At 38.0% G+C, this 18554-nt stretch overlaps 1 protein-coding gene across 3 annotated transcripts in view; it reads right to left on the reverse strand.

The window, feature by feature from the left end:
- Positions 1-4052, reverse strand: part of SPTLC3 (serine palmitoyltransferase long chain base subunit 3) — a 90520-nt gene extending 86468 nt beyond the window's left edge. The window contains exons 1-2 of one of the 3 annotated variants that reach the window (XM_069787563.1): positions 3944-4052; positions 1585-1750 (exon numbers count right to left, since the gene is read on the reverse strand). In XM_069787563.1, coding sequence (XP_069643664.1) covers positions 1585-1698 — 114 coding nt within the window. In that variant the 5' untranslated portion in view covers positions 1699-1750; positions 3944-4052. Of the gene's footprint in view, positions 1-1584; positions 2084-3943 lie in introns of those variants that run through there. The other 2 variants (XM_069787564.1, XM_069787562.1) reach the window with 2 other exon arrangements.
- Positions 4053-18554: the final 14502 nt, after the last annotated feature.

Here is an 18554-nt window from a genome sequence, read left to right on the forward strand (position 1 = left end):
CAGTGGTTCAGTGCTTCTTTCATGTATCACATGGCAGGGTAAAACCCCTCCTCCTCCAACCCTACGGTGCTTGTAAACTTCACTAATCTAGCAGGTACATCTACTAACATTTCCTTCATTTCTTTGCCACCCCTTTCAGGTTAATCTTTGTTTCCTTTTTGCTCACCCTCAGTAATATTGTACTTTACTTCTTTAGCCATGTCTTTCCTATTAAGAAGGAAATCCTAATTAATCCCCTCCTGGGAGCCGACTGCTTTCAAAACAGCTCATTTGCAGCAGGTTAACAATAACTGAACGGCAAGGCTTAGTCCTCGAAATTTGCCACTCAAGCTGAAAGCAAGGATTTCAGACATCACTGGGGCAAATAGCTAATACATAAAATGATGAGGGGATATATGTGATATATAAAAGGATGCTAGATTAGGTTTCTGGAAGCAAATCACAAAAAGGACTTTTCAATCACTGCACAAGCTTTTTTGCTTTCCTCATCCTACACAAGCCAATGATTAGGAAACACCCATACCAAGGGAGACACCTAAAGCCAGACAATCATTAAGCATGACACTGGGCGTGCCTTCATTAGAGTCCTAGGTGCGTGAGAGCCCCATTTAGAGAAAGATATGATAGCAGTTCATTTGTAAAACAGCAGAACCCAGAACCCTCACCACAGTCGTCATCTAAAGCTTTCAACAGGGATGGTCAGGTGAGCTCTCAGGCTCCAAAAGCAACCTTCTCCATTCACTTCTCACCATCACACCACACTGTAAAACCAGCCTTTTTCTAGTCACTACATGACTTTCTACTAATGATCACACCAAGATCCAGAGTTAGGACACTTCAAGACAGATAGTATGTTTCCAGTCAGAGCAGGTATCACAGACAGACAACATTTAAGATTTGGGCTCTTTTGGCAAAAGCATACCTTTGGTTTTGTGGTTCATTCTTTAGGATGCTACATGCCAACTGTTCCACAAAACGTTCACATAAATGGGAAGTGCCGGTTTCAAAGAGAACAGCTTGAGAAAATAGTAAGTAAACTGACTTGGATTTTAAGCAGTACAAGGCTGGAGAGCAGGCATCAGTAAAGTGCAGGCATCAGTTAAACCAACCTTGCAGTAATGTAAACATCAACTAAAGACAGCTTCCCCTGCCTGCATTTTTTTGGTTATACTTGTACAGTAATAAATCACACTTTAAAAACCACTCCACACACACTTTAAGTTGATAAAACAGCTTTCCACTAGTGATTAATACATCACAAAGTCAACTCCACCATTGGTTAAGCTTTAGAAGGAAACTACTACATTTCAGTGTGCATGTTTGTTGTGTTTGATATGAACTAGAGGCTAGTTAGTCCCTGGCACCAACAGTACATTGCATGAACATTCACAACTCTCACTGCAGTTTAAGATGATAGAAAAAAAGCAGCTTCAGGTCCCAAGATTATAAAACTTAACACAAAAGCCTAATCCATACAACCTGTTCAATGGAGACTAAGGCTGCCGTAAAACTAGCTTAAGTAATATTGCAGCTACCTATTTGTTTTCAATATTGAGGCAATTAGGGTAAACAATTAAACCTTACCTTCATTCCTTTAGTAATTCCATTTTTCTTATAGATTCCACTTTTTAAGAGGTTGTTTTGTTTCTGATGATGATGATGTAGATGTCCATTGCAGACAGCACTGGGATTAGCCATCTGTTTAAATTAGTCAGATTCTCAGTTCTTAAGGGTGTCTCAGGTCTTTCTACTGTAAGAAAGACAGTGGGACAAGCAGATAAAGTTCTTGGTTAAAGCCTGAAAGGTATCCAACTGGTCTGTCAGGATTTTCCGGGATGAGAGGAGGAACGATCTTTTGCAATATCTTAGAAACTTAAAACTGTTTCTTTTATACACCTTCAACCCCAGCAAGCTAGAACGCAAAACACATAGCAGGAGGTGTGCTCTTAAAATCTCTGAAAAATACTGCTCATTGCTGGCTATTGTATGACCACGGCTTCTATGAGTCAACAAAACTGCCGCAGCTATCAAGTGGGTGGATTCAGAGGCGGAGACACTTAAAGATATATTACCTCTTAAATATCTCCCAGTGAGGAACATTAAATTTTTTTCTCCTGATTACACTCAACGTAGAGCTACGTTACTCCATTTACAGTAATAAAATGTTTTGAAAATTTAAACAGAGTAATCTTTAAAACTACATGGTTTATCTTGCTAAGAGTACATTGGCTGGAAAAAGTAGTATTTTGCTGACTAGAACAGAAGAACTTTTTTTTCTTTCTTTTTTTTTTTAATCTCTTCTTATATAGGTATCATGATAGACACAACATTAACCCTGCAAGGAAATGGAAAGTGGTTTAGTATTAAAATGCAATTTCATCTAGAGCTAGACTCAGTATATTTGGCCCTATCCTACAGATGCATGCACAGGTATTACTGGAGTCAGCTGTCCTTCAAACTTGGTTTGGCCAGTAATGGGAGAAATGGTATGCTATTATAATTAGCAAGAAATGGACTTTTATAAAGTTGATTAATTTAGTTTTAAAACAAGTCAGGCTTTAATCACATGTGAAACTACTAAGGAGGACTAACATACATCCTTGCTTTTAAGACAAGAGTTTATTGATTGTGGAGATACTCACATATATTGTCTTTGCTGAACAAAATTCTCATGTTTCAGATTTTAGTGGCAAAACATAAAAGTACAAGCATCTCTGGCAGCATTTGATAGAATCCCTTCCTCCCCAAATAATTAAAATTAGTGTGGAGTCAGATTAAAGGAAACTGTATTACAATATCCATTTTGGAAAACAGTAAGGATGAAAGGCTGTGAGAATAAAAATACTTGAAATGTTTTAATTAGAAAAAATTACTATGTCATCTTGGCAATGAAAGGTAAGTGATATACGGAAAAAGCAGCCTACAACTTGAGTATGTGGAATGCAGGAGATTAAATGTTAAATGAACCACTGTGAAAATATACAGGGAAACATGTTGCATCAGTTTTGAAAATATGTCTTAGACATGTATTAAATTGCTATATATTGCTATGAAATGTATTTTCTCCTTTGAAGTGATTTGCGAAGTGGGATACCTTCAATGTGTTGGAAAACTTTTGGTCCCTACCTAAGAAAGACCTGAACTGGATTGTATTTAAAAGAAATATCTGTGCATCTTTCCTTCTGCATTTCACCTCATTTCATTCCACCCAGTGGTGTGAAGAGATTTCCATTAAGATCTGTAGAAAACCTTCAAGATACACTATAGAGTAGCACCACTGAAAAAGCAGTCCATCTCTAACTAGGTTTGATTTTTATATCCTTGGAAAGAAGCCTTTTACTTACATATTCAAATTAATGAGACAGTCATAGTTTTGATCAAGAAAATATCCTGTTAACTGACTAAAATGACATAGAAGCAGTAAAACACCAAAATGTTTTGCTTCACAATTACACCAGATTCACCATCAGAACTCGGGTTTCTTGGGTTTCATCTTTTTGTGTTTTTCCTAGGCAAGAATGCCTCATTTCTGCATGAATCAGTATTTTTTAGGCTTTATCAAGGCATCTGTAAGGATAGCTCCATTACAGATTAATTGTGAATATATAGTGATAGGATACTTTGTTGATCATGATAAATGGCTAGGAGTTCATATTTGCAAGGAAAAGACTAAGATGAGGACAAGCCAGAAGTAGGTGGAAAAAATGGTCAGTAATACTTCCCTGCATAACTATCACCTATGGTACCGTGATAACTGGAACAAGATAATGTAGAGCATGCTCTCTGCACCTGGTAAACCCCTCCTGCCAAGAAGCATTCTTCATTTGGGAATTATTTCCTTGACTGTCACAGCAAATCAAACATATGTAAAACATGCCATCTGCTCAGTCAGTTACTGATCATCTTGACCCTGTTGTGATAAAGGCAAAATAAGAAAACTTACCAGAGTAGTGTTCTTCCCCTTAACAGCTTCCAGTGTCTCAGCTAGCACCTCTGCCAGGTACACTTCCCAACAGACTCAGCACCTTCCAGGGCACAAAGTGATATAATTAACATCTCATATGTGTATTATTCTTTTTTTTTTTTTTTTTTTTTTTCCAGTTAGGTTTATGTAGGAGTGGAATCTCTGATTAGACAACAACTCAGATGATGCAAATTCTGTCTCTAGTCCTGGGCTGTAAGTTTACACTTGTTATCTATTTCAAGGCCCACAAAATACCTGTGCCCTTATATGAATAAAATAGACATGCTATATTAATTTTAGTTTTCAATGTCTCTAACATTTAAGATCACAAAAAAGCAGCACTTAAAAAAAGAGACTACATTTAAATATGAATTTAAATGAGCAATTTTAAAAACCTCGGAGAACAGTTGACCTTTCAGATTTCTTTTAACCATGGTCTAAAAGCCAGAGCTCACAAAACAAATGCCACTAGGGGCTGAGTAAAATTCCTGCCCTGACTCTATTCAGAGCAAATGATTTATAGAAGGGATGAGTCTGGCCAAATACACACAGATGATCTGTAAACAGGACATGGTATTTCTCCTGTAAAAAAAAAAAAAAAAAAAAAAAAAAGTTGAATTGTGCCTTTCAGAGCTCCATCTTATTCAAAACCATCTGTTACTCAGGCTTCTACATCTGTATCTATCATGCTACCAATTAGCTGCATCTAAATCTGTACTCAAAAATATGAGAGCCTATGCTGCCTGGATACTGGAGGAAGGACCCAATAATTGTGTACTTTTCAACACCAAAACCACCACGAGCAATACCCTGCCTGTTTTTACCGTTCTAGGAAGTGGGAGGAAAAAATTTACTATGCTGACTGTACAAGAACTGTGTGTATTTAAGCACAGGGGACTGCAGTCCCACTAAGATTATATGTCTGCTTCACTTTAGGCTTGGGTACTGGTCAAGTAACAAAGTTGCTCTTTGTACATTGGTCAGAAGATGGCGAATTTCTAAGGTAACCATCAGACCACACACGGTGTTCTACATAGATGCTAGTAAAGTTTGTAAGACATGGCTACAATTAGTATAAAACTGTAAGAAAACCACCACTGAGTTCCCAGGGTCTAAGTTTTATTCCTTGCTTTGTCATTGTCATGTTAACACCACTGGGTTTTTGCTGAGTCACCTCTTGAAATTAGGATAAAAGTATTTAAATCCTTTGTAAATGCTCTGAGAGAAATTACTGAGGAGTGTGGTGCAAAAATGAAGTAAAATATATACAGTTAATTAGCCGAGGTTTAACAACAGAGAAGAGGGAAAAGGGAGGGGTAGGGCTCTGTCTAAGCAGTCTCTCAGTATTTGAAGAAAATCACTTTTCTGCTATGCACTGCCATTGTTACACAGGATAGGTTAAAAAGGTTGATCTCTGCTGATGCACTCAAGAAATGGGGACAATAACATTTAACCTTCCATTAGACTTTTGGCCCAGTCAGAACGTTTAGTGTCATTAGAGTGGCCACAGGGTCCCCACTTATAATAGCACTACTGGATTACCTACCAATAAAAAAACCCAACAAACATGTTGCAAGAAAGCATGAGAGCCGATTCCCAGAAAACTGTAATATCCTAGGCCAGGAGGATTTCCACAGGATTCCTGCTCATCCCAGAGAACAGTTAGTTACAGCATAGTTGTGAAATGGTCTTGCAATCTAGTTGCAAGATCTTGATAATTTCAGTTCACGACAGATGCAAATTTACATGCGACGTGAAACAATAAGGATCTACACAAAGACATCTACTAGCTTTATGCTTATTTTTACTGGACAGACAACAATGTCAAACAGCAGGTGAAAAAACTTGGAGCCAAACTCTGTTCCTTTGTTAAAAGTCATGGTTGTAATAATATTTAAATCAGCTGCAGAGCATGCCCCAGTAGTGGAGTACACAGTTAAAAAGCCTTCTTGCTCTCCCGATCACTTTTCTTACAACAGAAGCCCACCTTATGAATTCCGCATACCATTGATGACTTATTCTCCGATTAGGATCCCAGTATGCTTGGTACCTGTGGACACATGGATATTGGAGAAAATTCCTGCCTCGGATATATAAATGACTTAAGATACAGCAACACCAGCGAGGCTAAAATAAATGAACAAACAGCGAGACACCATGCAAGCAACAGCAAGTACCATGTATCAGCTGGCCAGTCATGTCCCTGAGTGTCTTTCCAGATTGTTCCAGACTTCATCAGCACTGTCTGTAGGCTAAACTTCCTAAAAGTTCACATGGAAGAACCCCTAATCCACGTTTGCTGCTTTAAACCATATCTAGCCAATACATATGTGGGAATGAGTAGGGATATCACCCTATACCCGGATGTAAAACTGCACACCAATGCTGATGGATCCCCTCAAGTGCCATTGCACAACTGCGCCTTGAAGGATATAAAAAATGCTTTGAAATTGGTCAGGAAATAATCCTAGAGCATCTCAGAACCAAGATGCATAGCATAGGTAGATGCATGCAACCAGCATTGCAACAGAGAGGACACGGCACAACAGGCAGGGCTCCTCCAACTCTGGCAGGTTCATGCATCATCTGCAGAGCCCTGGGGCTGGCATGGCTGCCTTTTTTCACCTCTTCAGTCTGGGAGCTGGAGGGGAGAGAAGGGCACAAACAGGCTCCCCAGGGGTGAGGTAGAGGAGGATACATACTGAGTTACATCAGGTATCAGTGGCTGGGAAGATCAAACACAGGGAAAATTTTTTCACACATTTTACAACTTTGCTGGGTTGTATGAAATTCTAGAAGAGAAGCTGTGAGATCCCTAGAACAGGAAGGTCCTGGCAACAAGGTAGTCTTGCACCACCTAAAACATAAATTTCCTTGAATTTGCTGCAAAATACTCACACTCTGGCAGGAAAAGCACAGCCGGAAGTGTAGGCACAAGTGCAAGAAGCCTTGTTCAGCTGTGAAAGCTGAACTAGCCCTAAGAACCAAGAGCCAGGGGAGCAGGCAAGGACTTTGAGAGTGCAGTTTGCCATGCTTACAGCTGCTGCACTGGAGCCTGTTGTTGGACCCAATTGTTGAACAGACAGATTAGACTTATATAGTCATTTGATTGCTCTTTATAAAAACCTTTCTGGGTGAAGCAAGAATACCAGTTTAGGAATTTTATCCTGTCACCATGTAGAAATGACTACTGTGTGCTAGGAAGCAACTTTTTTTTCCTATTTATGTAAACTTTAACTTTTGCTCTACAAGTGCGTATCAAGTCTTGATGAGTTTTCCTCAACATTGCTCCTGCTCTGAGGGACATGGCAGTTGCCATTCTGCTGGCAGAGGTCCCTCTTCCACACCTCAGACTGCAACTAAATCTTAAAAGGGATGGAGGACTCTTTAAGGGCTAGTGGATGGAGAAGTGTTGCTTCATAGCTTGAAATGTGGCTACAGGCTTCTGAACTGCATTGGTTTTTCCTAAGAGACATTTTTAGAAAAATCATTCTGGCTTATGACCTACCAGGGTGCAAGAATTTCTTAGGGATCACGGATATAGGTACCTAAGGAAAGAAAGCCTATTGTGAAAACTTGCAGTCTTTACACATAGATTCACACATTTGCAGGGTCTACAAAAGATTGAATATTTCTTTTGGTACACTATGAAGCTACAGCACTCCATGCAGCTGTTTTGCATCACAAAAACTTTAACTGATTTTTTTTCCCCAAATGGGCCTTGAAAATTTGTTGTTATTTAGTATGGCAACAGCCCAGATGGATTTGTTGATTCTTTAATCACAGAGATGGGACATTACTAACCTACTTTCAGGCTCAATACCTCAAGGAGTGACACAACAGCATGATTCTATGGGAATTCACATGCACACAGCAGGTACATGAAAAGAGCACTTCCACAAATAAAATACAAAATTCCACGTTTTTTCAGGCAGTTGGCATTTTCTGCCCTCTTCTCCCTCATCTGATCCCCCGTCTCTAAAAGGAAAAAAAAATGTCTATAAGCCCCCCAAAATCCAGCTGTGGGCAGTCCTGGACAGGTGTCACCTTTGAAACCTGACACACCTCATTAATCCTTTCCAGTTCTTTCTTTGATGGATGGCCCAAGGAAGCTCTTGGGAAACAGCATGAAGCAGGCAGAGACTTGATCTTTTACATTTTCCATCTGAATTTCATCTGTATTGCTTTATCATTGCAATCTATTGTTTTTCTCTTTCCTTCCTTTCAGCAGATTTTTGCAGATAGGCTCTCAGTAATGCACAACAAACTTTTGGCCTTCATCCTGCTTGCCCACAAAATTCTCAGTAGCCTCAGACCCCCCCTCCCCCCCAAACACACACAGAGTAGCCACTGAAAATTTTGAGAATTCATATTGGATAGCACTAAAAAAAATGTTTGCATGCATATAAGGAAGGGAAGAGATTTCCAGTTATGATCACAGGCTAGCAGCAAAGCAGTGATATGTATGAGTATTTATTGGGAATCAAAGGTTTACTTTGATGTGAGTAAATTCACTGAACTGGTCAGAGCATGAAATCTACAGTATGCAGGCATAAATCAATACACCCGTTGAAAAGACACAGAGAGCTAGGTGCCCTGTACGAACACTTGTTAGACCACCCAGGCTGGCAGTTCCATATGCTTCCAAAAACTTTCCTTCAGGCTTATAACTCCTATAAAGACAGGGGTGAATTCAGTTTAACAACTTGATTACACTGACTATGTTCATGAAGGGATCAGAAAATGTTTTAAAAACAAATGACCCTTCTTATCTCAGGAACTGTTGGCTTAAGGGACTGAAGAGAAGTGCCAGTGGAAAAAAAAAAGAATTTTAGACAAAACCGCTGCTGAGAGAGGAATGAAGTGCTAGTAATTTAAATGAAGATAGGTTTCTACTAATTGTTCGCTTGGAGGAGAAAGGAGAGAAAGTTTCCTCACGCCTACGTGAAAGTACTTATTTTCAAAGGGAAGCTCAAACATTGCTGACTAGAGCAGATGCTCTATTTATGCTGCTTGCACACCCCTGGCGCAGAACATGTTCGATATTTGGCTTCCCACCAGCGCTATGTCTCTTGTTTCGTATTTGTTGTAGGCTTTTCAGAACAAGGCTCTCATTTTACATATTGAATATAATGGAGCTCAAATCACACATCCAAGTGCTTATATAACACTGGAAATAATTCATATTTTCTTGAAAAGCAGAATAAACTACAGCACATAATTTTGCTGTTTGATATCAGTGCAACCAGGACTAGTTGTGTGCACCAGTGAAGTTAATTCAAAGCAGACAGCACCTCATGAATTGCCAGACCATCACTGATAACCCAAGTACTTTCAATCCCAGTGGACACATCTAAAAACACCAAACCAAACATGGCATGCATAATATTTCTCATTTTAATGTTGCATTCTATTAAACCCTCCCTGGATGCACTTAGTGTTAATGTTGCAGAGCTACAAGGAGATATATTGAAATCTTAATGTACGTTTCTCTGAGCAAAAACAGTGGCTAAAAGGAGATGCATGAACTAAGCAGAGCTGTTTTGCTAATTTGAGACACTAATGTATGTCTGAATGCTAGATCATCTGACTGTTGGATAGCAAGACCTTTGCTTAGGTGTCTTGTTTCTGTCATTTTTGCTTTTACCACTTTAATATGTAGCTGTTAAAAAGACAAATACAACATATTTCTTGCTAACCACAGACGTCATTCCCTCCTCAATTAGGGTTGAAGTCTCATTCTACTCTTGCACTATAGTAATCCATTATTTAAGTCAGTATATTCAGTGGAGTAACAGCAATGTGAATAAGTTACCAGTTGTGGCAGACATCTTCAATTTCTAACAATTTTTTAACCCTAACTTTTGTCAAAAATGTGTCAGCAACAAGTATAAGTTTTGGTGGACTTCTGAAAAAACACTTTAGATTATTAAATCCATAGATCATTTATTATAGGCTAGTAAAAGATGATAGACTGGCATATTGTAACCAGACCTAAGCTTTATGTATCAGCATGCACACATCACTTTGGATGTTATTCTTGAACTATATAAGGAAACCACACATTTCAAACCTTCACTTATATTCCAGAGCCATTAATGATGAAATGTACTATCTAGGCCGGGGTTTAGATAAAATTAATAAACTATTTTCTGTTTTTGTCCTTTTTATAACCAGAAGTCCATATCTTAAATATCCTAAGTCTGCATTAGCTCAGTTATGTAAATAAAGGAGGCTGTAAGTTTTGAGTAGTAAAAAAACAACACTAGGCTTCCAGGTAGCCAAGTTTCTACTAGTTAATCAGATGTATTACGTTATGAAGGAAAAGCATCATGGTCTAGGATAACACAGTTACCATGATTAGTAGTTTGGGTGTCTTCTTGGCATGTGATTCTTACATATATTTTTGGAGGTCAATTAATATTGTAGGGCTGTGCTTGTCTGGACCATTTAGATCTATTAGAACTTAGCGTACGGTCCTCTGCTGTTTTGCTATCACTACCATTATTTTTGTCCTTCCTTTTGGTATTTTTAGTGTCTATAAGCTGGAAATTAAATTATAATATCCTTTGTATGGTCTAAAATATTTGCATGTAACCATTGACTCTGGATATTTCTCTTGAGAAATGAGACTTCTAAATTCTTCTTTCTTTCCCTTTTGTTTATTCTACCATAAAACTTAAATCCTCAAACCACATGTACTCTGTATTAACAGTCTGCCATTATCATAACCTGATCTACTGGAAATTCAGTCACGATTGCGCTTTCCTCTGAAAACACCTACTTAGCTTTACCATTTTTGGTTGTTATGTAGATGACAATTATTTTATCATTGTTTTCATGATTTACTGCATACAGTCAATATCAGGTACTGAAATATCATAAAACAAGTTTAAAATAATAATTATTCGATACCTTCTCCTTTCCAAAACTTTTAGATGCATTTGAGTCATATTTTCAAGTACTAATGCAAAAATCTTATATTGTTATTGGAAGCTGGGAATCTCTCCTGACAAAGTTAAGTTCTAACAGCCCCATATCACCATCATTAGAAACACAAGCTTTGCTGCAATATTCTCAAAGTGTTACTTTGGGGTTTGCAGGGGAGATGGAATTTTTCTGTCTTTTTCATTTCAAAGAATTCTGCTAACTCTTGAGTGCAGAGAGAAGCGGGTACAAATATTTTTCTGAGATCTTTTCAGATGGACGTACAGAACTGAAATCAGATAATACAAGGAAACACAGAACAAGCTACTCTGCTTGTAGAGAAAAAGTAACAGATACCACTCTGGGTTCAAATCCCCAAACTTTCATATTTGGGTAACTATTCCCACCCTTAGCACAAGAATTACAAGTTTACCTTTTTCCATTCACTGTACAAGATAGTCTTCTGGCAGATAACCTCAACACTGCTAGAGCACTCAAGAGTAAAACAGGTAAACAGTTTATCACTTGTAAAGGGGCCAATCGGAGTTTATCCACATTTCACTTTCCAGTCTGGATCAAACACTTAATTTTATTCACTTTTTATTTACCAAGCAAGTAATTTTACTCTTTTCTTTTTTTTTTTTTTTTTTTTTTTTTGTTAAGTACATCATTGTGAATACTCCTATTCCTTCCAAACTATAAGTATGTCCCTGACAAAAACAATGTGTTCACCAAGGCACGGAAGAAACTTCATAAAGACTCATAGCAATAAATATCTTACACCAAAAACTTGTATTTGGTATTCTGTAACAACCTGTACCATAGGCCCAACAAGTTTCCTTTTTTGTGGAAAAACAAAATCTGCTTTTCTTTAGTTACAAATCCTACATCTCCTTGTTATTTCATGATGTACAATAAGATGACAGGAAAATGGTTGCAAGCCATGAACATATAAATATACTGTCTGCCTAGTTTCTTAAGCAGTATTACCAGAACTCGTTCTCTGAGCATATCCACATGTCAATCAGCTGTGAGTACTCATAACATTAGGAATTTGTTGGGATTTTTGACATATGGTACATGTATCTGGTTAGGAATCTGTACCCATCCCCAGGAGATTTGTGGCACCTGGCACTTTAATCTCCTTGCATGGATTAAGACTTTATAAGTTGCATAGCTGAAAAAGTTCTGTCACTATCTTATGTCACAGACAAAAAATACCTGACTGGAATGTCATGGTCAGACAAATTCAAGAGTAATACAGAAAATTGGGGCTAAACAAAAAGAATAACAGTACTGTAACTAAGAGCCTGCTGCAAAACTACAGCAGTAAGCACAAGTAAGTCTAGTATACCCTTTTGCTCTAGCTTCTTCCACTTACAAGTATTGTGCCATTACTGCATTCTTACCTAGTATTTGATTGTAAAGTTGAATCTGCAATTCTTACTCCTTAAATGAAAACCTTCATGTAGCTAGACCCAGTGAAGTGAATAGAACTACTCACCAAAGCCAAAGGCTGAAAGAACTTTACAAGCACCAGGTAGAGGAAAACCCTGCTTCTCGGGACATTTTTCTACTGACCTCTTTCACCAGAGTTGTGATCCATAGCCAGGTAATCTCTATAGCTGTCCAAGGCAGATTTCAGTCTACTTTTCTGAGACCTCCTGCCAGTCAGGCAAATTTGTTTGCTGGGCTCCATAATTTGGAATGAGCCAGTGTGGTATTGTCACTGTTTCAAGTCATTGACGTGATGAATAGAGCAGGGACAGCTCTGTGCCATCTGTTCCTTCTCTGTGTCATCACCACATCAATTCAGACAAGTTGTTCTTAGCTACAAACATCTGGAACATTAAGACAACTGATACTTAATTGGAAAGACAAATCTCCTTAGTATTACTAATAAAACTGAACCGAAAGACATAGCTTTAACCTATGTTTAATGATGAAATTTCAGTCACTAAACAGGAAATTAAGAAATGATTTCACACAAAGCTTAAAGGTTATTGGTCACTGTTCTTGTAATGTAATTGTTCGGTGCTTCTAGAAGCATGAGATTTATACAGGCCCAAATGAGAACTAGTAATGCTACCCAGTTTAAAAAAAAAAAAAAAAAAAAAAAAAAAGTAGCATCGCAAAATAGCCCAAATCCATTTTTTAATCTAACAAATGTCTCCATTATGCAATTCTTACTCATTCAATGAAGCACTTCATATGATTAGACCCAGCGAGGTCAATAGTTCTACTCATCCAAGTAGTAGTTATGCTGCAACACTTTTTTATTAGCATTACTAAACTTAGTGACATGATACAATTGAATATTTACCTTCCCCATTGCCAGTGAACGAATCATTTCAAGATGTGACACAGAATTAGATTATTGTGTTAAATGTGACTCCATACATGGGCTATCTATAGTCTCATTTCCGTTGTCATTGCCTAGAGTTTTGTTATTCATCATTTCAGTTCTGTTCATCCTTTCTTTTAGGGAAATACAGGTTGAGAGAGAAAAAAACCCCAAACCTGTGTTTATTACCAGTTATTATGGTAAAGAGCTGGTAGCTAGGTTGCCTTATAAAAACTAAAAATTTTTCATTCAGTTGCCTCATGATACTTTACTATTGTTGACATTAGTTATTTTTACCCTACACAGTCAAACAGATGGAAGAAATCAAATTATTGTTCACTTTACCTACGTAGTGTAAATTTTCAAAAGGTTTTCCAGATGCATTTTTTTCTATTTTCACTTGTGCAGAACTTCTTTTGACTTTTGAGAGTTTTGCTCCACCTACGGCTCTGCAGACTTAGTTGCAATTCTGTCTTAAGCAGACTTAGCTGCAGTTCTTTCTCGATTTCATGCCTCACTGAAGTTAATGGAGCTCTGAAGAGGTATGAAGGGTCAGATGGGAGGATGAAAGGGTGAGTGAGAATTCAAAAATTCATCCTAGAAATTGGTCCCAAATGCAGGAGTGGCAACGTTACAAAATTTTCCCAAGAATTTTTAAAATCCACAAAGTTCTGAGATGTTTTTTGAAGTTGGTTTAAACCTTACATTTAATCGCACTATATAATTTTGTTAACAAAATAAAATAGTGTTCCTTACTTGAGGTTATTTGTATTTAAGATTTAGTGTACAAGTCTGAAACACCCTGCATTTGTTACAGAACATTTAGGAACACAGTCTGGTATTCCAAAAACACTGTCATGTTTCAGGAGCTAGGACTCCCAAGAGTTCAGCTCAAAGCTGGTACATAATACCAGTGTGGCAGTATATCCCATCCCCCTCATACTGCCAGCAGGAAACAAAACTTCTCCAGGAAGGGAGAAGGGGAAGGAAACCCTGGAGGCTGCAGGTTGAAATTTGAACTGGCCAATTGAGATGTGCCAGGAACACTGAGGTGACCCTCCTAGCCAATAGAATTAAATGACCACAGGTCAGATTTGACAGGGGTATAAACGGGGTCCCACCGGAGGACATGTTGGAATCAGTCCTCCTCGGAGCAGTGGGTCTGCCGTCGGGGACTCCCCCTCGGGCTGGGGCACCGCCTGAGGTAACTCCTGGAGGGAGAGAGCCCTCAGCTTTTAGGTGAGTGATATGCACGTTTTGAGCCATCACTTTAAATCTTGGGGATTCTTAAGTTGGCCGTGTAGTATTAATTCTGTTTACATCATTGAACCTGTGGTTTTATAAAATGTTAACGGACTTCTAACTAACTTTTGCTGAAGAATAAATCTAGTTTTAACACCTGTTGAATTTGGTTATGCGTGCATCCGTAACAACCAGAGAATAAAATAATCTGAATTTTTCCCAGAATAGCAGGTTCTATTTCAATACACTAGTTTCTGTCACAAGATTTTCATTAAACGCACTCATATTCTTACAGGAAGCTAGTTTATGATTGGAATCCTTTAACTGTCATGCCAAGACACTGGAAAACTAAAGCTTCTTTCCTATGGTGTTCATTTGTTTTTATATTCCATATAATCTCTATTTTTAATATTATGCAAGGTAAGTTTGACAGATGTCAGTAAAGAACTGGAATCAAGGGATGCTTTTTTCCAGTCTCTACAGTTCTCTTTTGAAACAAATCCCTATGTCAAACAAAGCAGCATATTGTATATCACTGGAGAAGGCTAGGCAAGTTGGGCCTTAGAGTACTTTTAGGCCAGCCTCATTCCACTCTCCAGCTATGTGCATTCATTCCTTAGCCTGGGAGGTGACTATTCCAGCTATATTTAGCAGCCTGCTGCTAGCAGTGGATTTCAAAGCAACCTTTTCTATACATGAGACTGTAACCCAGGATAGACGTCTTCCGCTGCTTTTTCAATGCTGCTAAAATTTCAAGCTATTAAATGATCAGCTACAACTTGCTCTGAGACTAGTGCATGTCCTTCAGTTCTAGCACTTTCACTGTAGCTAGCAGACATCTAACCCAGTCTTTTACCTTGAGTAGTTCTTTTCCTCACATGCTATTCACTATGCTGGCAAAGAGCAGCTGATATCATAGATTTACTGCAGCATTAATGTAGTTTCTTTGCTTAAGGTTTCCTTCCCTTCCTTTTCTTTGCTAGAGGAAAGCATGCTAAAAATAGAACAGAGGTGACTCGAGACTTCTGACTAGGATAGGGAAAAACTGAATACTCAGCAAGGAAGGAGAGCACTGAGGGTGGGAGGAAGCTTTATAGACTCTGTTTTCATTGAAAAGAGGTGTATAGAGGAAAGGGGTGGAGCAGGGACTGAGAACTGTTGGGAGAGATTCTGGAGATTGAGGTTTACTATCATACTTCTGGGAAAGAAATATGAGGAAAAAGGCCTTATTTCTTCTTTCCTTGCCACAGCAACTGCCATGCTTCAAACTCCAACGTTTCCCTAGTCTGCTCTAGCAGCTAATTTAGCTCCTAAGGTTTCTAGTCCTGGTAATGGAGACAGCTGAGCCATGGCCATTTTACTGCCCTAGCTGCCCTAGATGATTGCCTCTTTTACATTATACTTAAGGTAGTCATTAAACAGATCTGGCAGAAGCACTTGTTTTTGGAGGCCAGTTTCTGTAGTCCTATGAACCAACTGACTTACATCAAGAGCATTAGTAGAGTATGTGCTACTCCTTGTCATGTAAGAATTTCAGAATTCTGATACTGTTTTTAACCTTTTAAAAACAGTGTGAAGATTACATCTTTATCACTAGATTTCTGAGGCCAGGAGACACCACTAAACTTGAATTATTAGATTGAAGATTAGTACAATTTTACTCAGACAGTTTGGTGCTCTCCTAGTCCATAACCTGGTGCTCTATTAGTCATCTGGGTTTGACTTAAGGATCTCTCAAGAAAATTCTCTGATTTAATCAGAATTCCTCAACAGTTGAAAATGCAATACTTCAGCAATATGCTCAGGATTATGCAGGTCCAGATTTTGATGTTTAAGACAAAGACACAAACACACACACAAAATCAGTAGTTCCATGAAAAAACAAAATCTAGAGGGAGAAAACAATAATCCTGTGATAACTCTGCAGTGAGTCATGGCCCTAAGAAAACACATGTGCCTCTACTGAGTCCTGCTGACTCTAGGCACTCTGTGCAGATCCAGATTTACACCCAGACTCAGACCAGAGTCTATCCAGGCCTCGTTTAAGTTTGATTGTATTCTTACTAGCTTAATTAACTGTGTCTTACTGAAACTTGACAAGAAAGTTAGATATCCACCCTGATAGCAAGCACGAAAAGTTTCAGAGCAAACCCACCTTCCACAAAATGCTTAGGGCAATACTTTAATTATACTGCCTCCTGAAGTTAAAGATAAATCCAATTTCATATAGTATAGAACAGCAAGCAAATAATCCACACATTTCTTCTTTTCCATATATGCTTAATTAGAATTGTCAGTGGACTTTACAAGAATTCAAACCACTGTTTCTTATCATGACCTTTTGATAACACAGAACACCTTTGAATTAAGTATTTTTATCTAACTAGTCACTCCCAGAATACCAGACAAAATTTTTCTTGCAAACATACCTGCCTTCCTAGTGTTACATATGTACTTTGAATATTTCTGATCAATACAGCTGTTCACAGTGTAAAGGTAAGACTGAGAATAATTGTTTAGAAGATACAGCAAAATTCCTGACCATTCTTATAACGTTTCTCAAATCGTGATTATTAAATGTGGTTACAGTTTGGATTCTAGTGAGTCTTCTTTCCAGGGTCATCATGGCCTTCCTTAGACTTCATAGAGTACCTTTGTCCCTCAGCATCACCTTCAATAAAATCCAAGTTGTTTTGCTGTCTTGTAATGGTACAAGATAGCTAATTATTGCTGAGTTAATACCAGTAAAAAGCAAAGACTTTTGCGTTAACACTAGCTGATGTGGCAACATAAGTCAGGATACTGCCTTGTTTAGTCTTTGTTCAGATCGTGATGATGTTTGATCCTGATGGAGGGTGTATTGTATCAGATACTGGGATTTCCTAAACCATTCACCAGGACTATGAAAGTTTCCTGGTCAGTTCAAAGCTGGTACTGTTAATATGTATTTACTAGACTCACATTTGAGCTAGGTACTGCGAGAGGACTCTCTTCCCACACTCAGCATTGCCAGCTGTCACAGTTTTATCAATAATCTAATCTCATTTAATGTTTTTTCCTGTGGTCTCAGCTCCTGGAACAACAGGACTTTGTAAGATTAGCTTTATTTTATTTTTTTTTTTTAATGACAGTAGAGGAACACTTGAGTTAGTGCTTTTTGCATTTTCCTGTGTTCTTCTACAGGCACAAAGACAACAACATAGTATCTTAATAAAAGCCGAGATTTTCAGATGATAAATGGCTGCGGGAACTAGGCTTCAAGATGAACAACCAATATAGTGAAATCCATGTTGAACCTGAAGCCTTGGCAATTCTGTTTATGCAACATTTTGTAATATTTATTACCCTCTGAGACTGAGTTTCAGTGTTTCTCCCAATAAAACCAAGTTAATAAATTGCATTTTTAATTTTCAACTGACCTTCTACACTTGAATTTTATTTTCATAGCTTAGTTACGGATAAGAAGCAGTTCACATTACTATTTCTGCTGTCCAGGGAACTAAAATCATATTTCATAGAATTTTTCTGTTTCAATATTTCTTTTGGGTCAAATGCAAAATTAAACCCATTCTAGTTATTCTTTTTTTTTGTTTACCTTTTGAATTTGTCTCTAAAGGGAGATGATCCCATAACTGATAGGCCATTTTTATGGTGGGAGACAGAGGTTCAAATTCATTCTCTGCCAGATTCATAACAGAGATTCTCAGCCCTTTTTCAGCAGGGACTTAAACCACGAGATTCACTGTCTTTCTTTCACTCTCCTACACTATAGCGAAATAAAATTTTATTCATGTTCCTCTAAGGAAAATTTTTCCATGAAACAGATGCAGAAGGATACAGAAGTATTGGTTTGGGAAAATAAGTTCAAAACTTTCTGAACCTTCTATTCCTCATAGTTTTGTTATACTTTCCATTTTTAGCAGTTTATAGCATGGTTTTTTGAAATAAATATAGCATATTGTAAAATCAGCTATAGATCTGCAGAAAGTAGCCTTCAATCCTTCATTCTCTTTAACTGAAGACGATTTAGATTTTTTTTTTAGAGGGCACTTCACTGTGGCCCATTAATATTGGGCT

This window comes from Haliaeetus albicilla, chromosome 7 (genome assembly GCF_947461875.1).
Source record: "Haliaeetus albicilla chromosome 7, bHalAlb1.1, whole genome shotgun sequence".
Classification (NCBI taxonomy): domain Eukaryota; kingdom Metazoa; phylum Chordata; class Aves; order Accipitriformes; family Accipitridae; genus Haliaeetus; species Haliaeetus albicilla.